Here is a 27,342-nt window from a genome sequence, read left to right as displayed (position 1 = left end):
TGTGCAAAAAGTCCATCCATACTACATATACATGCACACAACAGGCACAGATGGACTTGTGCAAAGCCCCATAAGGATTTGGCTTTTCTAGCGCTGAAAAACTTTGTGACGTTTTCTTTTAGTTTTACTTTTAAATGAGTGAGAAATGTTTAAGGTGAAAAAATAATAAAAATACACAGTTAATACTTGCCACAATTTTAACAGAAAATAAACCCAACATTGGTTCCAGGGCGACTATTCATGGGCTTAAAGTGAAGTATTTGCCTCAGGGCTGTGCTCAGCAAGAGATTTAGAATGACATACAGTGTGCCCAACTGGGACTAGGGCTGCTGCCCTTCCACTGGGACTGCATATGACGGCAAGTGTTAGAGTGAGCGGTGAGAATTCACAGAACCGACCCCGGAAACTCGCTGGGAGATCCCAGGGATGGAGAGGCAGCCGTGCCCCTCATTCCTGCAGAGATAGCCGGCTTGCTGCCCACGTTCTCTTTCCTCATGTTTTCTGCAAGCCAGTAACAGGAGGTCCAAGCAGTGTGACCAGGATTTGCCTTGGAAATCAATGCACCTGCGGAAATTTTCCAGTGGGCAGCATGACGACCAGTGGTGCACGGTTTTAGTTCGACTGTTTTTATCAAGGGTGAAGCAGGCAGCTGCCAGTTGTTCATTCTTCTCCCCATGTTTGACATGCAAGGTGCAGCTCTTGAGATCATTTCCCCCGCATTATCTCACTTTATGGTTTTCATATTGTTTAACCGGTGAAAAATAGTGACACATGCTTCACTTGAAGCAAGCAAATATTAAGAAGGGTTTCTGTGCAAATTGCAGCTGTGGCATGACCATTTTTCCCAAACTGCGCTTTTAAACAATATTCTATGTTGTCTTTTTCAACATGTTAAACACAGTGACATATAATTAAAGACAAAGCGATGGGGCAGAAATTGACTGCATGCCTGCAATTAACTGTAAATTAGTTATTTGGTCTAATCAAGGACTTAAACCTACTAATCTGCATTGAAAAAAATAAATGCTCTGTATGTTAAGTTTTAGAGGTTTGGTTTTTTACCTTTCGTAGATGTATTACGCCAGACTTCCAGATGAGAGGGTGAGACTATGAGTGAAGAGCATCCCGAAGATTGTGTGCAGTTCTTTTCCTGGGTCAGAACCGGATTGATCTGAGAACAATAATTATGAGGCTGACATGTATGTTCTCCTTCATCTTGCTGTTTGGAGCAGCTGGGCTCGTTGTCTTCATTCACCTGCAGGATCCAGAAGAAATAGTTCATCAGCAGACACCAGGTTAGCACTCCTATTTGACTCGCTTGCTCTTTCATGTTCAACATTTTATACTTATACCCTTAACATGTTTTACGTCTTCAAGAGGTTGTCTCAACAAAGGCATGTGATTTTTTTAATGAAGGCTGTTTTAAAATTAATTATCAATTTCTTAAAAAAAAAAAAAAGGAAGAAAAAAGGAAAAAAGAAAGAAAGAAAGAGGAAAGAGGAGCTTGCTTAAAAAACAGTTCCAAGAACCCATTAACTGACTATGCAGGGATCTTTGCCAAGGTGCACAGGGTCCAGGTGCATGGAATTAATTCTCTGCTAAAGTTGAGACCAACTTCTGCTAGCAGCTATACCACTATAAATATGAAAATAAGAACTCTCCCCAAAAGTTCAGTTTCTGCAAGTATATGCCTCTGAATCTACCTTTGCCCATATATTGTATTCAACGTGTCATGGAGATGCAAAATAAGGGATGCATAAATGAGTCATGCGAGAAACATAAAATACTTTGGGATGCATTCCTTTAACATGCTTAACTTCCATGAAACTTTTCATAACTTTCTTTCACACACATGCTGTCTTCCTGCGCTACTAACTTTAAACTGTGAAGAGCCACAAAGACCACATCAATGTGACAACTAAATACTGCGGGCTGTAACAGTGGTTTCCTTTTAAAGGGGGAGCACACAAGAAGTATGAAAAAGCATGATATCTCTTGATTTACTTACAGTCACTTTTTCTTTGACTAAGGCTGTAATGAAGGCTGGTTTACAGCCTGGACAAATGCCAGTGCAGTCACTCCAGCTCGTAATAATGCCCTTGTGTGCCGAGGTTTGGTCACTATGTTTGCTCTTACAGGCACTGAAATTCTCCTTTGACTAAATACATGCTTCATAAAAAGTCTATTTGATTGACATCTTCACTGTACAATGAACACAATTGTGTATACTTTCAAGTATTACTAACATTTTTAAAGGAGCTGAACCCTAACACAAAGACCTCTTAAATAATTACATTAAGTGCTAATTTCTGTGTCCAGGTTTATTAAGTGCTTATTTCCATGTCACTAAACAATCTGTATTTTATTATTTAGTCCAACTGCACACCAATTTTGAAAACAGCCACTCAGCTGAAACTAGAGAAATAATGAATCATCAGTGTTGTGCAAAGCAGAGAATTAACCAGTCTATTCAGTGCTTTTGCAATTTATTTTTGTATACTTGGATGCAAAAGAGCTTACAGATTAAAACTGGCAGTACTGGTCACATTCAACTGAAATTGGCCAGTAGATTGGGCATGAGAGGAAAGACATATGGACAGCAAATGCAGGCAGTACTCTAATACATCTACGAATGTGTACCTTTACATTGAAAAGTTAATTCTTTGCTCCTGAAAGAGAAGGAATTTCTAGTGGTGTCTCAAAAAAAAGTGCCATTTCTTCTCCATTTTTTTCATTATTGGTCCCTCTTCTTGATCAGTTGTACCTCTGTTCTCTCTGCCACAAACCTTTTGAACACCAGCTGCTGATTGTAGTGCACTGTGAAGTGATTTTTGAGATGGATGCAACTGTAGAAGGGGATGCCCAAGCACATTTAAGTGAAAGTGAGTGAGTTTGAACTGAGCTCCTACCCCCAGCAGAAAAACTCACTCCATAACACAGTCGATTGCTGTGGGTAGGGTTCTGCATAGCTCAAACACGCACAACACTGTTACTGCCAAAGCTGTGTAATCAATTGCTCGATTCTCACATTCAATTACTATTTATGTTAATAGGAACCAGACTGTACACTGGAGTAAAAGGTGCTCAATACAATTACTCTTATTTCTGTTTGGCTGATTTTTCATGTGCGTTAAGTGCTTTCAACTCTCAGTGGACTCAGAAACTCCTCACATCCACTGCTTCCGAAAATGATACCGGTTATCACTAAAACATATTAGGCAGCTTAAAGGACACAGGAAAAAATATCCATTTGTTTCATTAAAAAGAGAGGTAGGCATGTCTCATCTCTAGACAGTCTCCTGTGAAAATCTGTCAATCACAAGGGACATTTCTGGCATGCTGAGAAGGATCCTTCCCTTCGTCTGTCCAGTGTTCCTCCTTAAAAAATCCTGTTTCTAATGGAGAGCAGAAATTGCTGTAATTTGCTTGTCTGATTGCCCCCTCAATAGAATTGAACAAATACATGTATCATTAAGCTACTTAGGACAACAGACTCTGCATGTCAAGGTTTTATTGGATTAGCCTTTGCTTTTGTATTTCTCGTGTAGTTACTATGTAGTAAAACATATTTGCCAGATGCTAGAATCTCATCGGAAAGGCTGGAGAAAAGTCGGTAATGTTTATTTTCCACTGAAAAGCAGCGTAGGAGAATTTTGCATTGTCCAAAAGGCCATTTTTCATTGTTAGTATGTCCAGTCATCTTTAATTTAAGATAGTACAACTTATGAAACAAGATTAATAAAACTACTTTGGTACTTTAGTTTTATCTGTCTGTTCCGGAAATTGTTCTTGATTGTTTTAGTCCTAGCAAGCATGATGGTGAGACCTTGATGTACTACTTAAACCAGTATAAAATCCACAGCCATAAAACTTTAAGTAATGCTTACATTACTTTCACTGAGCAAAGTACTCCTGACAGTAGCTGTTTGTGTTGATTTGTTACTATTCATTTATTCTTTCCCTGTGCTTCACATTGCTACCTAATTGTGATGCTGTACTGAGAAAGCAATATCAAAGTAATTTTCCACAACATTAGTTACAATTTTCTTCTGATCTTTCAAGTGAAAAAATCCCATCCTGTTGGCTTCTGTGAGCATATAAACCTTGATTACATTTATCTGTTGGAAACCAATGCTTACAAAGTATATGTGCCCGGTATAGCAGGTGTAGAGCCTTTTTTGCTGATTGACAAACACGCTGTCTGTGTAGTTTTATTTATATAACGCACATCACACTGAGCAGATATATTTAAGACAGACAGCCATTTAGGGTGGGCAAAACAGATTTCCCAAGCCAATATATACAATACAGTAGATATTCCTGTGGTCATTAAAGAGACAATAACTTCACTTACGACAGTCGTTTTCTCAGCACCTATGAAGAGTGCTATTACTATGGAGAATGCAGGATAAAGCAGGGGTGTGGGTTGAGAAGTGGTATGAATGATAGTTATAAGCCATACAGAAACACAATGCTCTTCTAGTCATTCTCCCTGTATAATTAGAAATACCTTATATATATAATTATAGGTATGCATACACAACCCTGCACATGGGTTGGGGCAGTTCCAAGCATCAACACAGGCTGGGCAGAGAATGGGCTGAAAGCAGCCCTGAGGAGACAGGCTTGGGGGTGCTGGCTGGGGAGAGGCTCAGCATGGCCCAGCAACGTACATTTGCAGCCCAGAAAGCCAACAGCACCCTGGGCTGCAGCAAGAGAAGCGTGGTCAGCAGGTCGAGGGAGGGGATTGATTGTCCCCCTCTGCTCTGCTCTCATGAGACCCCACCTGCAGTGCTGGGTTCAGCTCTGGGGCCCCCGACATCAGAAGGACACGGGCCTGTTGGAGCGAGTCCAGAGGAGGCCACAAAGATGACCGGAGGGCTGGAGCAGCTCTCCTGTGCAGACAGGCTGAGAGAGTTGGGGTTGTTCAGCCTGGGGAAGAGAAGGCTCCGGGGGGACCTTAGAGCAGCTTCCAGCACCCAAAGGGGCTGACAAGAAAGCAGGAGAGGGGCACTTTATGAGAGCACGTGGTGCTAGGACAAGGGGGAATGGCTCTGAACTGAAAGAGTGTAATTTGGATTAGATATTAGGAAGAAATTCTTCACTGTGAGGGTGGTGAGACACTGGAAGAGGCTGCCCGGAGGAGCTGTGGATGCCCCATCCCTGGCAGTGTCCAAGGCCAGGCTGGATGGGCTTTGAGCAACCTGCTCCAGTGGAAGGTGTCCCTGCCTGTGGTGGGGGGGCTGGAACTAGATGGTCTTTAAGGTCCCTTCCAACCCAAACCATTCTGTGATTCTATGATACAAAACTTGGCTTCTGCAGTAACCACACCATTATTCTTAAACAGACACAGTAAAGGATTTGTTTTGGATAAGTGAAGCACATTTACACATGGTGCACAAAAAGAATTTAATACACATATGTCCATCCTATTGCTAATGAGTCTTTAATGTATAAATCTCCTGTCTGTGATAGAATATTCAACGTGCAAAAACTTTACAGTAACTAAATGTGCAGACACTCCACCGCTGTGTTTGTCCTGGTACCACAAAAGCAGCTGGGAAGGGGTCTGTCCAGCCCAGTGGTTAGCAAGAGGTTTCTTCAGCATAATGGCACGTGCCCTCTTGCTCGGTTTTTTACAGTGGAAGAGGTGACAGGGCTAACGAGCACCCTTACAGCCCTGGCCAAGGCCAATCCCATTTATGAGATCACTGGCAGCATGGAGAACTTGGATTTGTGAGAGCTGCATCTGGGTGGTACAAGAGAGAGCAACATGGACAAACATCAGCAAGTGATGTCCTGACAGCTCTCAGGTGGATTTCAAATGCCACACAAAATTCTGAGCTGCAGACCAGCCAGCCCCTGGGCTGCAGACAGGGCTGTGGTCATGAACAGCAAGCAGGTGGTCAGGTGAGGTCATGAATACCAGGACCACTGTGTCCAAGCTGCACCAGGGGCATAGTATCTGCAGCTGTACCACTCTGCCTATAGCTGTACTTAAGACCATGTGGTCTATGGACTTTATTCAGAACAGAAAGGATATTCTAAATTGGTATCTACTTTTCTAATAGGAGATTTTGCCACATAAAAACTAAGGGAATTATTAACATTCCTCTACATCTATCTATATTCATGTAGCAAATTCCTCTCTATACGGTGAATGAGTCCATGAAGAAAAATTATTGGGGTTTTGCCATATGGTTACTGAATTCACAAATCATTAAGAGTTTTCAGTTAGAACTTTTAAGATCAATATATATGGACACACGCTCCTCTGGGAACCGGGAAAAGGTGGAAAATACATCTCAAAGGATGCATGTTGTGAAAGCTCCAAATGGGTAAAAACAGGGAGTGGAATAGAACCGTCTTAGCACTCTGACTGTATCAGAATTCAAAAGTCAAGAATGACTATAACCAAAGCTGAAACTCATCTGACTGAGATTCTGCAGTTATTGCTGTCCTTACCTCATCTACCAGTTCCTAACATAATACTGTCATCTTCTTTATTTTCTGCTTTGCTAAGGGTGTGATGGGGAGGAAAGGGAGGAAGGAGACACAGCAGTCTGAAGGGCTGGCATGCCAATGCTATTGCAAACCTGATGGCACAAGGCAGCCACAGTGCAGAGATCTTACTGTATATTGCAGCAGCCTTAGAGCAAATACCAATATTATAGCCGTACTGAAATTTTCTTAATTACTTATTCAGAGCACATACACCTTGTTACTCACAAATTACAGTCCTATGCACATCTCCGTGTTTGCTGTACATTTCCATAATACTGTCCTAGTGCACAACGTTCCACTTGTTTGTCGCACTAGAAACTTCTTATAAATATGACCGAAAATGAACTAGCATTGTTATATAATTTCAGAAGTAATTTTCCTACAATTTGCAACTTACTTCTCTTTATAAACTGGAAGCCATTTAATCTGCTTCTCAACTGACAGCATCAGCAGAAATCACGAAAAAAGGATCTGGTGACTGTAGCAGAGGCAAGCGGGCTTGCTGACACTCTCCAAGCAGAATCGGCATACTGTTATGTGTGTAGGGGTAGCTTCCACCAACCAACTCAGGAGTGGCTGAACCTTCTGCAGTCACATCCTCTGAGTCTTCTTTAGCTGAACTTCTCCCAGCAAAGAACTTCCCTGTGTGCAGACGAGTTCCCAATGGTCTGCAGTTAATGGGATGAAAAGAAAAAGATCTATTCCCTTGTCTGCTGAGGCAAGGCACTTATAAGGGAAATGTGGTCTTACGAGTATGATATTCTCTTTTCTGTTGCTTGAAATGGGTGTGGTTTAGACTGACCATGAATGTGAACCTGGTTGTTTTTCACATTGGAAAGAAGCACTGGCAATGACTTCATCAGTCTACTGCTATAGGGGGATCAAACACTGCACAGATGGTTACAAAGGAAACCCTACAGCACACTGCCAGTGCAAACCTGTTCAAAAGAAATGCAGTCTAGTACTCAAAGCAATCATGTATAATCTTTTTATCACAAGTAATATATAGAGATGGTCTCATGTGACGCTTTTTCCCTGCTTTCACGACTTTGCCATATCCTTGCCAGTCATGAAAAATGCAGCATTTATTTACAAAATAGTATTGAGAGCAGGCCATTTTTTTTCCTTTTTATATCGTTTCTTAGCCTAAAGCCCATTAAAGCAAATACAACTCTCAAGCTATAGCATCGCAGGCCAGCATTTATAGGACCAGTATTTCCTGTCAGCCATCAGCAAGTGCTCCACAGGAGTCAGAGCACTTTGGTGTTAGACTGCAGAACTGGGATCCACAACTGCTGTGGTTTGTTCCTGTCCTACTCACAGACTGTGCTGTATTGTGTTAAATCAGGCAATTCACCTGCTAAATGTCTCCATTTCCTATTATAAAGGGGTTCTCTGCAGGGGATTCAAGGTACCTAAGGACTGCTAGATCCTACAACAAAAATCCAAGACCAAACCATATTAACTGTGAAATTATCACAAAATCCAATGCGTGACTAGCAGCAGTTATAATCCCACTGCAGTGGTGCGCACACCCACCCACCAGATGACTGTACCAGAGCCACTGTCCATTCATTTGATGGTAAAAAGTTCATGTCGCCTAACCCCAAATCTATTTATCCACACAAAACCACAGTGATGTAGTTCTAAATCACTCACACAGCGCAGCTTCCACTTCCACAGATTTCCCTATCCTCTCTTTTTCTGTAAGCATTCTCAGATACTGACTGATTAAAAAAAAAAAAAAAAAAAAAAAAAGGTTTGATATTTCTTTTAATGCCTACTTTTAAAAACTGTCAGAGGTTGACACTTCTTTGTTGTGTCTGGGAAAATAAGAAGTGACCTGCCATCTCAGAGCTGCATTTGTTTATGGTGCTTGGCAACATATCAGAGGCAAAACTGAATCACACTGTGATATGTCAGAAGACTCTCAGAGTGGCAGCTTTATGAAAGTATATTCCTAGGGAACAAACCTGGATGCTTCTCAGATTCCCCTGGAAATTTGCAGAAGCATTACAGAAATGTGCAAAAGTTGATCAGCATGCTTTCATTTCACCTCAAAACATTTATTCTAATTATAAGGCTATACTGAAATTTTCACAGAAAAGTCTCAGTACTAGAAAGCCTTCTTCCATATGTCAGCTATCATCCAGTTTGCTTGATTTTTAAAACTTGATACCACATTGAGGAGCTTAGGTAAGTTTAAAATACTTTCTGGAATTTCTAAAGTTTATGTCATTTTAAACATGTTTTATAATACATGTTTCCATTTCTCAAAGTTATTAACCTTCCCCTAAAAGCTTAACCAAAACTTCCTCTCTCCAGCAATATTATCCTTTTTCATTTAGTAAACATTAATTTTCCTTTCATGATTCTATTGGAGCTTGAAATTAAAAGTGGCTTTCTTCTCTATTACGGCTTGCTTTGTGTATCAGCATCGAAACTGCCAGTTTACTGCTTTAGCAACCAGTCAAGAGAGCATAAAAAGCCAAATAACTGATCTCGTATAGGCCCTACACAACAGCAACTTCTTGTGGACATCTTTATCATTTTCTTCAAATGAATAATCTATATATTTTTGAAAGTAAGTGACTGGTTTGGGATGTGTCACCACTTGACATATGCGGGTGATTAACTGATTTTAATCTTATTCTGTAGAGGCCTTATCCTGCAAGATGCTAGCTCATTGCATCAGTGCAGAAATGCACTTCAATACCAACTAAGTGGCTCAGCTGTTAGCTCTGCTCCCATGCCTGATGTGCTCTGCTGCCTGAGGGTCAGAATATTCTGCATCTTGTAAAATTAAGTCCCATCTTTGTCCCTTCTTGGTTTCAGCCACTTTAGGAGACCTATGTGGTGATTAAGGGAGGAAATGCTCCAGCCAGGCCCTTCCTTTGTTGCCACTTCTGCACATCAGTGCAATTGTTCTTTCCCTCTTTTTCAGAATCACTATGCACTGGCTGTTCATACCTACAGAAATAGAATCTTCTGGGGCTTCTGTTCCTGCTTTTTAGTTGGAAACCACACATTTTCTCATAAAACTCTTTGCAGGGATTGGATGTCTGATGTTTTGCTCTTTGTAGTGCATTAGCCAAGAGACCAGTGTTTAACAGTCTACGGCTATCCCTGGACGGTGAAAGCGAAACATGCTGTGCCACTGAGTACGTATGGGCGTACACAGGGACAGTCACACGGGCTGGGAGGAAATCAGGGGACATCAAATCCCGTTACAAAGCAGTTGGAACTCAACAGCCTCAGGAGGGGAAAAAGAGCTGGCTGTGAATGAAACTCCTCATCCTTCAAGAAGGTGCCTGTGCTCCAATGCCCTGTTCCTTCCCTGTTCTAATTCATTTACCTTTCTCCTTCCATTTGGCACAGTGATTGGCAGTGCTGAGCTTTCTGTACTGATAGCGCAGCTAATGCTTGCAACAAACAAAGGTATATTTGGCTTTAGAACTGTTTTAGGCTTGAATTCACAGGAGTCTTCAGCTGGCCTGCATCTGCTGCAGAGTGGCTGACACAGAAGCAGAGGAGACACACAAATACTTACTCTTGTGGCCAGGAGGAGAGAAAGCACAAGCCTAAACAGAGGAACCTGGTCATTTGCCCAGTGGCTACCTGAGAGGGGTGGGAGGGGAGACTCTTTTTCTCAAGCTGTTGCATTTTTTTTTTTCACTTGTTTGACTTGAGTTTATTTGTTAATAAACTTCTGCACAGCTTAATGCCCATAAGTCAGACCACAGGAGAAATTACAGACAGCAATCACTGCCTCTCTGTGTGAACTGAATGCAGCTTTAATTGGGTCCTTCTAATTGTGCATGCAGCTGCTAGGAAAAACATGATGATGCTTATCTCGTACAAGAAAACAAAGTCCTCTCACTACTCCACTGTAAACAAATGAGAAGACATGTATTCAAATAGTCACAAAAGTAAATGTATAAACCTGCAGGTAGATACCATGAATTTTATGCCACAGCAAAGCAATTCTGAAGTCATTGAGACTTTGATGTAGTTCACTATAATTCTTTAAAACTCATCCTGAAGACTTTAGAGAGAACTTAAGCAAGGCTGGGATACCATTCATTTGCCCAAAACAAACATCAGCACCTCAGCCACCAAGTTCACAAACACTGTGAACAGCCAAAATTAATACTGGAAACCAATCAACTGTTTTTTTATAAGCTGTTAAATTGAAACCTGCCCCTCCATTCATTTAGCTCAAGAGATGTTATTACCTTGTAAACCTGAGGCATCCTTAAGTCACTACCTAATTAAAATTCCAATTATTCTGCATTCATGAGGTGCTCATTCTCATGCTATTGAAGGGAATTAAGTTACTCAAGAATGTACAAAGTCAGGTATTGTTTAACACCTATATATTGATGATGTGTTCAGTGCTGCATGTTAAACCAGCCATGTCACTGCCTGTTCCAGTAGCATATTTCACCGCTACCTGCAGAACGCTTCTTGGGATGATTTATACTTTGCTGGAGAAAATCAAAATGAACAAATCTTAAACCATTATAACAGGAAAGAAAAGCATGTCAATGGGAGAGAAACAGAAATTTAAAAAAAAAAATATATATGTGTGCAGCACACAAAGAAGAATGGTAGAAAAGGAGGTCTAAGAAATAAAAGTTGAGATAACGTCCTTTTCTGTTCTTCACATTTGAAGAGCTTTGCAGGGCTTTTGTAGAAAAACATCCAGAGACTACTTGTGCTAGATACTTTAAACATTTTTAAAAAGGATTTTTTTTTAAAAAATATTCAAACTAAAATTTTTAATTAAATTAGAATGTAACAGAAAATTTACTGCACTTTTATAAAACATGTTAATAGACAATGGGCTCAGAATCAGTATGACTGAAGTTCCCAGGGGTGTTAAAATGAAGACATCCATAAAAGGGAAGCAGTAAGGAAGATCAGTATTTACTACAGTAAATTTACAATAGTTAAAGAACTTAGAACACCTTACATTTTCAAAAGCACTAAATACTCCTAATAAATAATGATGTAATTATATTATACTTCCATATACAAATCTTTGAGACGGAACATGTTCTTAAAGTCTACACTTTTGCACACCATATTTTTCCTCTTGCTTGTTACCAGAGATCAAATTATATATTCAATATATTCTGATTGTTCTCTGCCTTTTCCTCTAAAGGCACTGGCTTCACTTCTTAATTGAGACTCAGTGGAGACAAGTTCACCACAACATAATTTAATGAACTACGGAAGAGTTACCTTTTACTGCATGAAGTACCAAGCTGCATGACAGAGAAAGAGTATCTCCTAGGTGATGTTTCAGTAGATAATAATTAACTAAGACATATCCTAAAATAATACCACCCACACACAAATGCAGCTCTTCCCCACCCCCCGAAATTGGACAACACATAAAGACATAAAGCTTGTTAATAAGCCAAGGACACAGTTCCTAAAAGAAATCCAATGACACATTTTCTTTCCTCCATGAAATCACAGATTAGAAATTGGAAACCTGCAGCACAGATGAGTACATTTTACTCTTTTTTTCCCCTTCAACTTCAAAGGCTGAATTGTACTTGATTTACCCTTCACATTAGTCTTGCATGTGCCATCACCACAGCCCCTTCCAAGTGCAAAAATTTTCCTTTTTGCCCTGAATGATTTTGAGCAGATAGCAACGGTACTCCCACTGCGCACAGCTGTCATCTTGGCACCTCCTGCCCCCTCTGCTTCGGGGCTTTGGGGAGAAACTTCTGCAGCATCAGCCTCGCTGTTCTGTTTGGTTATTTACTTATATTGTTGAGAAGGGGGAAAAAAAATCTCCCACTTTTAAAGGTCTTGCATGCCACAGCCTGGGGAGCAGGACTGAGCCGCCTGCAGACTGCCTCTCAGGGACACAGCAGACAGCACACTGCCATCCTTCTTCACCTCCCTCATCCAAGCGTGCTGCTTCCAGCCCTGTCCCTACCCTGAGTAGCAAAGGCATCTTTCTGTCCCTCGATCTTTATATGGTTTTGTTGCCATTTAATGATAATTAGATTTCAAATTACTCAAATTAGGGAGTGAGTCAAACACTGGCTCCTATTGAGTTCAGAAGGGTGTGTGTATTAATCGGCATTTTTACAGCATTTAGCCACTTTGATCAGAGCCCTCCATGCCACCACAAACAGATAGTCATTTGATTATAATGAAAGATGTTTCAGAAATGCTGCCGAGACAGCATTTCAAGAATTCTGTATATTTTAATATTCATCAATTACACGTTTCTGAGTTACTGTCCTTTTAGCAACCAACCACTGATGCTGTAAAAACATTCAAGTGAAGGGCAAATTGTTAATATTCAAAAAGAAGCCTATTTGCTACAAGAGCAGCTCTAATTAGCAAGACAAACTACCTTCTTGTAGTCATTTACAGGAATCAGAAGCAAGCACAGCAACACTGGTCTTGACAGTGGCAAAATATTTACCATCTCCTGCCTCAGCGGAGAAGGTGCCCAGAGTTAGAGGCTTACCTTGGGAAAAGGCAGCTCTGTTTCCTGGCTTTGACTTTGCTCCTGAAACACAGCACTCATTAGGTCTGCTGCGTGTAACTACTGCCTTTTCTTAGCTTAGTTGCATGAATCTGTCCCTTGTTTCTTTTATCTAGCAAGCTGAAATGTTCTTGGGCAGGAATCAAAGATTTCCTGAATGCATAGCTGCGTTTGGGTTGCTGTGTCCATCTCCTCCACAGCTAGGGCTCAGCTGCAGGGCACTGTAAAATGGGGAAACAGGAACCCAGGTGTGGGTGGCCACGCAGGTTTTTTAGACTCAGAACGGGACAATCCACGAGACATTTCTCTGATAATGTTCCTGTCACAAGGAAAAGAAAAAGTGGTATTCGGCACAGCGTTCCCACTGCCAGGACGTTTTGCCCCGGGCAGCACACACTGTGGCTCCGAGCCACTGAGAGAGAGTGACCAGGTCAGACAGGCAATGTGTGCAAAATGTATGGAAACAGTTCCAGACTACATTTTCAAGCTTTGTTATCTCTCCATGCTATTTTAATTTATGGAGCTGAAATGTCCCCTCTCCTTTACCAGCAGGCCTAGGTGCTACCTAATAAGTTCACTGAAGAAAGCCGATTGATTTAGCTGGTTCCTTTTCTCTGCAACAGGTCTAATAATTGCACACTTCTCTGGGCAAGATCAGGTCCTAAAGATGATAGGGGTTTTATCCCTCAGTGTAAAAGTAGCAATAAAAGCAGACTGGCAGTGTCTCCACCCTCACAGTGGGCCACCGTGGCGTCAGTGTCAAACATAACTTGATGAGACCAGCCGATAGCAGAAGGATTCTCAGAGGAGGCGAAGGTAACACAAGATGTTTCTTCAAATCAAATCTATCTTGTAGGTTATTCCTACTATGGGGAAAAAGCGCTTCTCTAGTTTTACTCTTTGCATTTCCTGGACTTAATACCCTGCAGTTTGTTGTTGTTTTTGTTTTTTTTTTTAAATGAATGCACAAAAGCTAATGAAACATTTTGCCATTAGCATGTTACCCAGCGAGGCTGTATCATGATTGGTGTCTGCAAACGCCAAATAGCTTGTGTCACTGGCCGACCCAGATAAATCAGAGTTTAAAACAAATACCATTCAAGCTTATCTACAGGTACTACTACTTATATTCAGTCAATACCCTGGGCCAGTGCCATCTGATAATGCTCTTCATAGTCCAGGGGAAGCTTTCCCACGGTTTCTACCAGACATCCAGCGAATGCTCTCTATTCTTCAAATCGGTAACTTGGAAAGTGTGATTTCAACCAAAAATTATCTTTCTAAATGAATATATCTGAAATGTAAATTTTACAAAATTTAATTTCTTGGGAAAAAAAAAGAAAAAGAAAAAAAGAGTAAAGGTTAAAACACATCCCAAACCAGAATGAAAATTTCTGGATTAAACAAAATGACCCACACTGAAAGGTAAGCAACATCGCAGCAGAAAAAAAATTAAAAATCTCAGTTTATTCTTTTCCCTATTTTTTTTTTTTAGTTTAGCTACCAATTCAAAATGTTGACATTGTCTGCTTAAGCAGCATTTCAAAGGCAACATAATATTTATAAAGTAAACCATCGCCCTCCTCTAGACTGGGCATTAAATAGAACTTGCTCTCCTGCTGTGTTGAGCTCTCAGCTCTGCTTTCGTTCAAAAGAAATGAATGTGTCTTTTGAGGATCTACCTGATATGAAGTGTGAGATGTAAAAAATGTGACTTAGTTTTAGTCAGAGGATTTTATCAAGTTAAAGATATAATCCCTCGAGCATTCTAGTCCTAATTACAGAATAATTACTGCCAAAGAATGTCTTTTTTTCATAAAACATGTATACCAAAAAACCACCCAAGCCCAACAACAAACTGTGTTGTAGGATAACCTCCCAACCACCGCAGCACCCTCCTTGAGGAACCACCTTCCCATTGGTGTCTATTTTCAAAAGCCAAAAGCAAATCACTGCATACCTGCATATAGGAAAACTAATGAACTCCAACAAACAACTCCAAAATGTTTATCCAAAGCTTTATAGAGAAGCTGATAGTTTTTGAAGTGCCACACAAATTTCTTGAACTGAAGAGAGTATTAACATGACATGCTAATGAAACTTGCATTTGATAAGATATATAGCCATTCAAATTCTCTGTACCTTTCTGACAACCCAGCATATTGCAAAAATGAACCATCAAGACTGCAGTTTAATCTGCTATAAAATCAAATGATCCATGTTAACAAGACAATTACATAACCCTCAGAAACTAAAGCAAAATTTTTCAGAAGTTCACCAGATATAAACTGGTTTTGAAAAATGTGAAAGCAATATTACACAGTATGCAAACTGAAAGTTGTTACTGTGATTAAAATAATATGGGTGGTAAATTAAATACCAATTTTACTACGAAAAGAGTCTAGCTCAGGTGCTTCAAAAAAGAAAGCAAACCTGCAAATTACATGCTGTTTATGTTGGCCTATTTAAAATCACTGAAGAATGCATTACAAGAAAATTAGCATTTGGAAAGCTTATTTGAAGGCAGTAAAATTAAAAATCATGACAGCTGCTTTTCTAGCCGCTTTTCTGCCGGACGTGGCAAATAAAATGATACACCATATATGTTACATAGATACTGTTTCCCATAACAAAACGTTACCATACAGTGGGTACAAACCACAGGAATCAAACCTTACACTTAAAATTCAACAGCTTCTAGCTAGTAATATTGTATACCTACAGTCTGAAGGTGCAACGCAGGGATTTCTCCCCAGCAAAATTTTATTCTAGAGGCAATGCATAAACAGTCTTGTACATCTCCCTCACAGACACATTCGTCAACTCTACTTTTGCAAAAACAGCCCAGATGCTGGACACTTGGAAACACTGTGGAGCTGATCTGTGAGCACAGCTCTGGCATCCCTATTTCTGCCTCTCCACAATCACTTCAGTGCAGTAGCTGTCAATAAGTCAGTGAGGTCTGTGAACCCCTGGAAGTCCATGGATTGCTTTTAAGCTAACTAAAAGGTCCACAAAAAGGTATAAGTAAAAAAAGGAAGCTTACACTTAGCAGACCTCAATATAAGGAGGTTCATATGTCCACAGAATAATTTTAGAGGCTCACAGACTTAACAAAAGGTTGAAACTACTGTTTTAAGGGCATAATTATCAGTAATGCACCTAAAGCTATGCATTTGGTTTGAACTACGAATCCGAAATAATCTCTCCAAAAGGAGATTGAAGTAAAACACAGTCCTTCCTGGGTGTGTAATATCAGGAGTGCTACACACCAGACAGAAATAACTACACAGCTGAAAAGTTGCCTTAGCTCACTGGGCCAGCGCAGAAGCAGGGTCAGTAGCAAATGCACCTGCACTTTATGGCCCTTTTTGCAGCCTCACTCAGCTAGAAGGGGGAAAAACATCCAGCAGCATGTCTTTGGAAACCACACATTTGTTTTGTCTTTATTTGGGGAACTTTTAAGGATGACTCTTCATGTAGCTCTTCTCTTCCACCACTGTGGTTACCCATCCTGCTTATCCCTCACACCAGGAGTGGGTAGTGCTGTGTACAATTCTACAGGGGCCAGACACAGAGAAGCAGCACATTAGATATAGCCCAGCTGTTCATGGCTACCACATTTAACCCTCCTTGCAAACATACATCTTTCAGATATCTTCTTCTAATTAACATTTATTTATTTATCTGAAACAACAGAAAGGGAAATATATATCTGGGGAAATATCCAAAGCTTTAGAATCATCTTTGGTTTAAAATTCAGCTTCCCCCAAGAAGGATGCAGAAGTAATGCACAAAGCCTCTGCTACAGCTGATGGCAACCTCATCCTTTAAGCTGCAGTTCGGCTCAGCCACTGTCCCTCTGCCCAGACACCATGTGCAAGCCCTTCTGGAAGTGAGCGTGACTGGACAGGGGCAGTATATAGCCATCCTACAGGCAAGTTAGAGCCTTCCCACTTCAACACCCAAAAGCATCAGTGGTCAGTCTCAGCGGGTTCCAATGACACCTCTGCTTTCAACCTTTTGGCACATTGGGCTCACGGATCTTTCTAGGATTGCTTTATCCACTCACACACATAAACAGCTAATTTGCTCAATGGTTGTGTTAGCTTCTAACGCAGGTGAAGACTCACGTACTTAATGCTTTGAAAATAGCTTTAGAAAACCTGATTCAAAGACCACTGAAGTCACTAGGAACTTTTCCATTGACTTGCTCTGGATTTTGCCCCAAGTATTTATCAGTTTCTTCAGCACCTGTACTTCAATAGACTTGAACTCAGCTTACTAAAGATGAGACTATGCTTTTTTCTTAGTAGACGTTACAATTTGTATTCACAGTGCAGCACTTTGAATCAGAGGTTTTCCCCAGATGCTTCTGATGCTTATCCTCCTTTGTTAAAGAGAATGCTACTCCATATAACAGAGCTGGTAGCCTCTATTCAAAATCTACCATGCTGCAAAGAATGATGTTGTCAGACAGACTGATCTTTCTCCAATAGCTTTCGCAGCGCTTTTGCTATGAAGATGTTAAAGATAACACGGAAGAGAAAAGGAACAGATTTAGAGTCTTGGGATAACAAAATACAAAGCATGACAAAGAATAATAATACTGATACTTGTAATTGAAAGAGCTGCTGAGAAAGTGTATCCTGGGCCTTCGGGATGAATAAGAGAAATAAGTAATGTAGGCTGCTACAAAAAAAATAGATTTTTGTGAAAAAGGATAACACTCATTTTTTAAGGATTGTTGATTGTTTTGTTTCATTGTTGTAACTGAGATTTAATTATGGTAACTGGAAAGAGCATCAGTCCAAGAGAGCACACCTTTAGGAATCTGAACCCCAACTCATAATTAAGTTAATCCAGTGAAATATTAAGTACAATAAAAGACCAGAAATAGCATGTATATCATGGGAGGTTCACAGCAGTTATTCTAGCTCTGTGCAATAGAAATTATAATGAACAATTTTTAAAATGCATTGATATTGAGAATTCTTAGTAACATTACACTAACTCAACATTATGGTGCAGCCTTTAAAGCCAAATTCTGCTTGCATGGTCAGGGTTTATATGTAGACTGTTAGGTGCCATTTTCCAAAGCAACAACAACAAAAGTGATCTCAATCTCCCACCATTAAACTTCAACCGGTAACTCTACAGGTAGCAGATTTGTGTTAGTGCTAAATACTTTGAAAACTTCAAACACTGAAGAGTAGAAAGCCATATAAAGAGCAGCTAATTAAATATACAGGGGAGCCAAGAACAAGATTTATTTTACAAACTACATGTGGCCAAAGACAGCTGATGCAAGAGTGGAAGGGATTCTTCTAATATAGATCATCATCCTTCATGGAAATTGTTCTGTGCTCCAACTAAACTGAAAGTACAGGTTGCCCTTATCTTACTTTGGTTAGATTTCATATTTCTTGAAGTTAGGCCTTTTCCTATTAGAAAAATAGACAATTAGAAAAACCAAAAAATAAGACAAAAAACAGTACCTAGCGTTAAATAAAACCAGGACTTCTTCATTGCCAAGTGACTTCCACACTCTTCAGCGTGCACCGAGCTTGGAGCACGGTGGCGGACTGTTTAATGGCTGAATGCACTTCAGAGTGCAACCAGGGTCTCTTGCAATTGCTCCTGCAATGTTTCTCTCTCTTTGCTACACCTAATGAACAAGTTTAAAAGGATCAAACCACCGAGTGGATAATGTATCTGGTGGGCTCTCTCCAAGTGTCTTTTTCTTGCTTTCCACCTTTGTAAACAAGTTAAAAATGCAGCAGAGAGGAAAATTGCTAGTGACACTTCAGACCTTGCCACCTTTCCTACATTACCACAAGTTGTAAAAAGTCACTCTGAGAAGCACAGAAAAGTAGTTATACCAATTAAAAGGGTTGGAGTAATAATTTTGAAGTAGCAGGTGTCTAACCTGTCACTTTTAAGTGAGATCTTACAACACAATTTCTGTATTTTCTGGATTTTTTTGCACAAAATATTCTAGCCTGCAGAAGCCTTTTAATTAAACAGCTATCATAGTGAATAGCATGTACCAGAGTTGAGGATTAGGTGATCTTATTCCTGTAATAGGACTTGCCTGCTAATTGTCACTGAAATGACAGCAGCCTCTCTTAAGAGGAGAATAGGAACTGAACTCAGATCAGCAGCCCATCTAACCATGGAAATACCTTGTCTTTAGCAATGGACAGTGTAATATGACGTAGAGGAAAACTCAAGGTAGTCTGCTATGGAATAAATTGCTATCAGGTGTAGTTTCTTCAATATTCTCATTAGTAAAAGACAGGTTATTCCCTAACCCAGGACCACTTGTATTTCTTACAAAGCTCCTTTTACTTTGGCAAAGCAGCCCAATCTTTTTACTTTCTCTTCATAAAAATCTCTTTCTGTGACACCCAAACAAACTCATGATTCAGAAGACATACAGCATGATGCCCCTCCTTGTTCTTCATTTGCATTTGTTTGTGGCATCACGGTCATGCCCAGAGCAGCTCATGATGGTTGCATGGTTAGAACTTCAGGGAGGACACAGACCAGAAACCGATGGGTGCAAACAGAACAGAAATGAGTGACATGGTGGTGCAAAAAGTAAGGTGTGTAGAGAAGACTCTTCCCTACAGTGGGTCTCTGAAATCACCATCTGGGATCAGTCCAAGCAATCTTGGAATTCACACGACAACAGCAACGGTAGTGGAAATTACAATTGAATTCAGTGGCGACTCTTACTGACTTTAGGAGAACAAGCTCAAGTCTTTAGGCAGGGCTGTCAAGAAAGATGTGAGCTACAGCAGCTTCCCTGGGCAGCTTCCCAGTAACAAGGGATCCAGAAGGAACAAAGAACCATCTCTGCTGCATCAGCATGGTCCTGCCCTGGCACCCTACATATATAATGTGCAAGGAAAGAGGATACTGAGCAGGGAGAGCAATGGAGGCAGGTGATGCAAGAAGAGCAGTTCTCTGAATATTTGTCTCATCAAGGCTCAAAATAATGTCTGCCCATGGGCTACGACACAGATCAGTCAGTTCCTGACTTTGCTTGTAAGCTGCAATCGTTTAATGATTTGGGATTCTTGTTGCTTTATACTCACAAAACCAAGTGACCGTTCAAGAAAACTTACACCATGACTTTTGCATTATTGTTTCTACTGCAAGGATAAGATAAAAACAGGCTCTGGAATGCTGCAATATTAGGTTATTATATCGCAATACACTCAAGCTTTTTCAAATAATTAGTTAGTCAAACATCTGCTACAAATTAATATTGAGCCAAACTTGTCTCTTGGGTAATTCAATGGACTTCAGTACCATTAGGCAAGGGATGATCTGTTCCAGCACATTTACTGTCTGTGGATAATTTGCTCTGGTTTAGAGCTTCTCCCTTGCATTGCTCTAGCTTGAAATCCTCTTGCAGTGCAGTTGCTATTTACTAGCTTCTGCTGATGCATCCACTTTTTTTTTTGGCTTAACTCAAGAAAATTCAAAATCCACATGCTGCCAAGGAAATGAATTTATTCAATAAGCCCTGCAATGTCATCTCTTACTAATTCTGTAATGCTGGAATAAACAAAATAAGAAATTACACTTGGCTTTCTAGCCATCAATAAAACCTTATAAATCTGTAAGGACTCATAAATTCCACTATACAGAACCTGATATTAAGGCAACTCCTAAATTGGAAAATTCAAATTGCATTTTAACCAAACAGCAAATGAAGCTAATATGTATTGACTGCATTAACAATTCATAAATGCACAGAAAAGAAATAAACAGCATTTATAGTGTTGCCATGTCTTTGAGGCATTGATTAAACTCCGTAGGTGCTGGTCTGTCACTCTAGCAGCTATTCAGTAAGTCCAGTGTTTGTCCATCAATGTCTCTGTCATTGGTCTGACTGTCCTGCTCAGGTTGGCAGCTATTTCAAAAAATGAACTGTCACCATGGGATAATCAATTAATCAAGCATTAATTGCTTGACCGAGTCTTCTAATGAATGTTAAAATGTAAACACTTGTCAGACACTTTGCAGACCAGAGGGTTTGTGTGGTTATATTTGTGTCTGGAAGCTGACTGGCAGCAAAGCCTGTAAGCACAGACCTATCTCATTGTGTTAATAATGCACATTGCTTACAAGTATTTCTTTAAAATAGATTAGCTACAACCATAATGATTTTATTGATTTTACAATCTTTTCCCCTTCTATGGAAATTGAGGTGAATCTTTGCAGAAAGAAGTTGGTACCCTACAGGAGTGAGGCAAGTACACATCGTCTCATGCCCTGGTGTGAAAGGTTAATGCATTTTCATGAGCCATTACCTCCTCTCACACACAAGAGCAATTTATATCCCAACCCTATAATTACAATGCTGTTTAGCAACACCCAAAAAATTCTATTGCTGTTTCAGTGATAAGCTTCATTCTTACTGATTACATTTGTCAAATTGATACTGAAACTATGCAACGGTTCTCTGTGAAGATGTACATTGTAATTATTTTGTATAAATACAGTGGCTTAAATCACTGTGGCTGTTATTAGCAGAAGATTGAAGGGTAACTATTTCAGTTAGCAGTATTGTCTGCTGAGCTATACAGGATCCTGAGGCACACTGAAGTACCAATTTCGTTCCGTAAACTTATTCTTGAACATTTAAATAAACCATTTTATTCTCTAAACCAGTGGTTAAAAACTTTTTTGGACAAACAAAAGCATTTCATTTCTAAGGTAACTGGATTTCAACAACCAAATACTAGATTTTGTTCCTCAGAAGTTTTGCCACTTTTTTTTTTTTCCCCACTGAAACCTCCAACAAAACCCACAACAAAAAATTCAATACAACATTATTTTTCTACATACAAATACCATAGTTTCATACATAAATACACACCTTTTTGGAGTACTTCCCCTCCTGAACAATCCCCACTGAACAAAACCGCTTTTTTAAACCAGAACACACACTTATTTAGGTGAAGGATTATGGATTTAGGAGTCCAACTATAGTCCATCTGGTTGTAAATTTCAGAGCCTTTAGTCATATATTTAAATTTATGAGCTTCACTGTGCCAGTTCATAAGCAGAACTCCCCTCTGGTTAACATGGAGAGGTATGCTGGAGACCGGCTGGATGACACAGCCAAGCAGCAGTAATACTTTGCACATAAGATTTTACAGTATGTCTTTTCTTTTTAAGGGCAAAATCACAATTTATGGACAGGAACTATCTTATAATTTTTTTTAAAAAATACTGCCTCTGCTCTGAGCATGTTTTTTAAAATGCATGAAGCTGATTTAAACATGCAAAATATCATTACGTACCTCTATGCCACATGTCTGTGTGTGCATGTTGCAGGAAAGGGCACCCATTATGTATAGGAACATGCAGGATGGATTCCCTTCTGGTACTGGCACACACAAGTGAAGCATATGGGAATGTGTGGAACCCACAGCATGCACATTAATTTGGAAGATCTGACATTTATGAACTTGGATTAAACTACTTCTCATGATTACAGATCCATGTTTCTGGATGACTTTACCAGGAGTGTCTTGGATGGAACCCTATGGGACTTTTTCACGAGGCACCAGAAGGGTAACAGCATGCCTAGTATGGTTAGCCTCAGATTTCTCTGAATTTAAGTAAATTACACACAGCAATCGTTCTAGGAAAATGCCATTTTAATACTAATAATTCTCATTTAGCAAATTCCATGTATGCCAATGGCATACAGTACTGTGGAATCATGCGCATAGGGCTGTTTCAAGTATTAAGGACTTAGGTAACACTGCATGGGTATAAAAGAAAAGCTGCTTACAGATACGGACATTCACAACTTAATTTAATAACTCTGAAGAACTCTTAACTATAGAAATGCCATAGAGGAAGGTTTACATATCCATGCGTTTGAAAAATTGGAGGGGGAATGTGTATGTACTCAACTACAATTTAAAAAATAAGAAAAAGATTTAGAAATCTTTGTTCCTACATTGTAATTCTAAGATTGCTTGTTAGTGACCAAATATTTTCAATGTACTTCTGTGAAAATAATGTATTTTGCAAGAATAGATCTGAGGCCAAGACTGGAGTTCATCTTAGGAAGTTAATCCCAATGAGATCCACGCTTCTGCCTCTCTACCAGGGATCACTGTTACCACATTTTGGCCGGCCAAAAAAAATTTAATTAATTCTCATTTTCAATGCAGTCAGACAGTTGTTTACAGAACAGTTACAAATGAAAAATAACTTTTTTCCCCTGGGTTATAACAAGTCCAATCCAGTTCCTCCAGCTGCTTCACCCTCCTAGATATGCAACTTTTTCACCAAGGTTAGCTGCTTGAACCAGCCCAGTTCCTGGCTGCAAAAGAATCATGCAACAAAACTAAGGCGATGGCAGTCTGGACTCAGCCCAGACGTGCCTAGGGGTTAGTTTAGACTTGCCTTAACTTAAACCACCAGTAAAGGTGCTTTGAGCCAAGATTACTGATTTAACATGGAAACGCCTGACACAATCAAACAAAATAAAATGGATAAAGGGTAGCAGCATCTTAAAATGCCACAGTCTCTACTACTTATTATCTGGCAACTCACTTTCCAGAGGTTTTAGAGATAAACCACTGCATTGACTACATGGATTATTCTGTTCTGAAATGAAGCTGTATGTTCTCTTATACCTCCCAAATTACATAGCTTTATTAATCTAATAGAAAAAGCATCAAAAAATGAAAATGGCATCTGAGACAGTACATATCATGCTATATACATGCTTTTATAAAGCTTATGCTTTAAAAGCTTTTAAAAACTTTACTTTTTACAAGCGTAAGTTTAGCACTGAAAATATGCTTCCAGTTGTTTTAATCCTAGTTACCTCATTTATTTCTCTTTTGGTACATTATAATAGAATATTTACTTAAAAATACATTATTTTGTTCATTGCAAACACCTGACATCAAGTTTCCAGAAAGAGATTAAACTTACAAACACTGGGTTTTATCAGCTTTCAGGTTTCCAAAGCTTGAAGTTACATCAGCCAATGTACAGCTATTTTGTTTTAATGAACATTGATTTTTTAATATTATTGCCACTTCTCTTGATTTTCTGGAACCACATGAGCGACAGGGCAGAGCAGCAGCTTTCGTTCCTTAGATTACAGTTTGTAATGTAAGTGCTGCTTCTGAATATCCATGAAATTAAAATGTATGTGAAGTAGTAGTTATTTTCTCAAGGAAGAGAAATGCCTTTGGAGGAGAGGCAAGCAAGAAAATCCCACCTAGGTTGCATAAAATGCTCTCTACCTGTGCCCTCTTCAGTGTGTTCTTCAGAATAAAAAGAAAAGAGAACGGAGGCGTTCAAGCATAACAAAACCATATCAGTTAACACAGCTATCAAGTGTAGTTTGCTTAACGTCATGGAGTCTGATTTTCGTTTATGCTTTTCCACTGTAATTTGTACCCTGGGAAAGTCCATGTAAATTGCTAGAAAGTATAGAGGGACGTTAATGTAACCAAAAATAAGGCTCACATAATGTCATTTTTTCTCATAAACAGCTTGGAATCTTCACACACTACTTACAGGTTTTATTTAAGGAACAGACATTTTTGCTACTTTCCTGGATTTAACAAAGTCAGTAGAAGGGATACATAAATGTGAAGGATTGAAAAGCCATTCCCTACATTTATGAAGCCTGGGATCTCCTCACATGGGATTCTCAGTCCTTTCAAATTCCACGATGGCATTTCTGGATTGATAATAACTATTCTACGATATTGTTCAGGTTTTGTTCCCAAGCCCATTTACGTTTGTAATATCTATACAGTTAAACAAACGAAAAATTATAACAGAAAGGAAAATTGTAGCAAATACGTTAAAACCGTGACTCCAGTGGGACCACACTGTTGTACCTTAGCACATAATTTAGTCCGCTGCCTCTCCCAGATGCTCTAACCAGCCATCACTGCACATGATTTCCTGTCCCATCAAAGGTTTCCTCATTTCCAAGCAGCTCACAGCCCGAACAGATGTATTCCGCAAACCCAGTTCAGCACTAGGTTTTAATGAAAGATGGCCAGATTAAATGTGCATGAAAACTACGTTGCACTGATACCAGAGAGCACCATCTATTTTCAGCAGCACTCACTTTCATTTACAGAAGAGCAATGTAGTTTCTGACACATGCTCTGTTACTGTCACAACATTTTTTTCTTAACCTTTTGCCAAAAGCACCTGGGGCTGGGAGCTCCTCACTACCTACCGCTGACAAGTCTGCTGCATATACTCTAGATGAGCGATTCCAACATCACCCTTAAAGCATCAGCCCACCAGGAGCTGCCTGGGAGGTTATTGCCTGTCAGCCTCCTGCATTTTCCTATCCAACAAAGGCCTGACTTCGGGGAATCCATGAGGTGTATTTCATATGGTTTAAAAATCCATTTCCATACCTTCTAAAATGCTTTATCCACAGCACATCTATGTTTATCTAACACCAGATTGCAGGGGTCTTTTTGAAAGACTTTGCCTGAAGCATTGATTTTGCAAACACAGTCATACATGCTAAACCTTAGTCACGTGCCTACTCCCGTGCAAATCAGTGAGACAATGTGAATATTTGCTTTATACTTAATATACTAGAGAGTGATATAACAAGGACAGAAAAGCATCTCTGTGTAAACAGACTAAGGATTGTGAGAAACTGAAGCAAAGAAACAAAACTTACACTTCTCCCTTCCTCTCTCACTGTGAAAGTTTCTTCCTTCTCTCTTGTGATATTGCTGTATATTTCAGCTTCTACTCTTCCAAAGCTCTTTTTAATTCAGTGTTTTCATTTAAAAATGCTGGCTGAAGATATAAAAAAACCTATAGCATCAACATTTTGAAGGCTATTGGAACTCACCGTATCAATTTACAAGATTTTAAAATTATTTTTATTTATTTTGTTAATCTTACACAGTAGAGAGTTTTTTTCTATAGTCATCTATAATATTTTTCTGCTAATATGACGGCGGAACACTTATTTAATGAAAAATAAAATGAGAACTATCACATAATCACCTGAATGCAGGAGCAAGGGATTTGAAAAAACCTCATGCTTTTAAGCCAATTTTAAAAATCATGTTTAAAATACGACAGTTAGGATGGTGATGATGATTATCATCATCATTGTTATTATTAAAACCGCCTTCCCCTGAGGCCAATTTGAGCTCTATCACGGAGCACAGTTCGCTCAGGCCTTGAGCACAGATAAAAGTGCCGGGCACTTCACAGGGCAGTGGGCTGGCAAGCGAGAACGTCAGAATTAGTGGGCACCCCAGGGAAGGGGCAGCACAGATGCTGGAAGGATGCACAGACTGAACCAGTCCTTATGGATTTGAGATTCTCCTGTTGCTGCCTAAAAAGCTCGGTTTGTCAAGGCACAAGGATTGGACTTCAAGGGCAAGTGGGAACCCAGCTTGTCAGGGGGCCAACTGCAACAATGCCATAGCACCTGCGGTGAAATACTGTGCCTCCAGCTACAGCCCAGTGGCTCACAATGACTTAGGCAGCCAGCAATATCCTCAGGCTCCAGTAGTACACCAGACTTCAATGTCAACTTTCTACTACCGCTCTTTGAGATAAATACAGCATGCTCCTTAATCCTACCAGTGGCTTAGCTGTGCTTTTTCACTACCTACAGCTTACAGGATCAAGCCCAGAGTTGTTAAACAATCCAAGAGAAACACGTTTCAGGACTTTCCTATCTTCAAGCTTTGTGAAAAGGCTATTGGTGAAAGAGACAGTGAATAATCATGTTTGTTCTGCTATTAAATGGCCAAATAACAAATAAAACATCTGAAGCAGATCAATTCAAAATGTTTATGCTGCTACTGAATACCACCTGAATATAGCTGGGTAGATCAGCTGGAAGATGGAATTCATCTGAAGTTCAGAATTGGAAGTACAGGCTGCTAAATGCACAGGCAAAAGGACAGTCTGAAACCCCTCAGCAGCACAGTAGTGCCGATTCAGGTCTGAAGTTGTACTGCTGATGCTCGTCTCTAACAGGAATTATTTACTTTTCACTGGGAGGACACATCATAGGAAGCAATGGATTGAACAAAATTGTCATTAAGAAATGCAAGACTCCTCCTGCCCAGCTGGTGAGGCACACAGCGCTGCAGCTATCGCTCTCCTCGCACAAGTTCATCCCCACCCTCATCCAGCCACACACCCTGCCAGTCAGTTGCCTGTTTCACACAGCTGTTCACACAAGAACATATTTTGGGCTGCTGTTTAGTGCCACAGACATTCCCATTGAATGTACTTTGGAAGAATTAGTTTTA

At 39.9% G+C, this 27,342-nt stretch overlaps 1 protein-coding gene across 2 annotated transcripts in view; it reads left to right on the top strand.

Annotated features, from left to right (window-relative positions):
• Positions 1–27,342, top strand: part of CHST8 (carbohydrate sulfotransferase 8) — a 185,807-nt gene that overhangs the window by 41,642 nt on the left and 116,823 nt on the right. For both annotated transcript variants that reach the window (XM_040615622.1, XM_040615623.1), the window contains exon 2: positions 1,072–1,295. In XM_040615622.1, coding sequence (XP_040471556.1) covers positions 1,187–1,295 — 109 coding nt within the window. In that variant the 5' untranslated portion in view covers positions 1,072–1,186. The remainder of the gene's footprint in view (positions 1–1,071; positions 1,296–27,342) is intronic.

The sequence above is a fragment of the Falco naumanni genome, chromosome 15, assembly GCF_017639655.2.
Source record: "Falco naumanni isolate bFalNau1 chromosome 15, bFalNau1.pat, whole genome shotgun sequence".
Classification (NCBI taxonomy): Eukaryota; Metazoa; Chordata; class Aves; order Falconiformes; family Falconidae; genus Falco; species Falco naumanni.
Note: the sequence above shows the minus strand (reverse complement) of the source record. Positions and strands in the feature narration are given on the sequence as shown.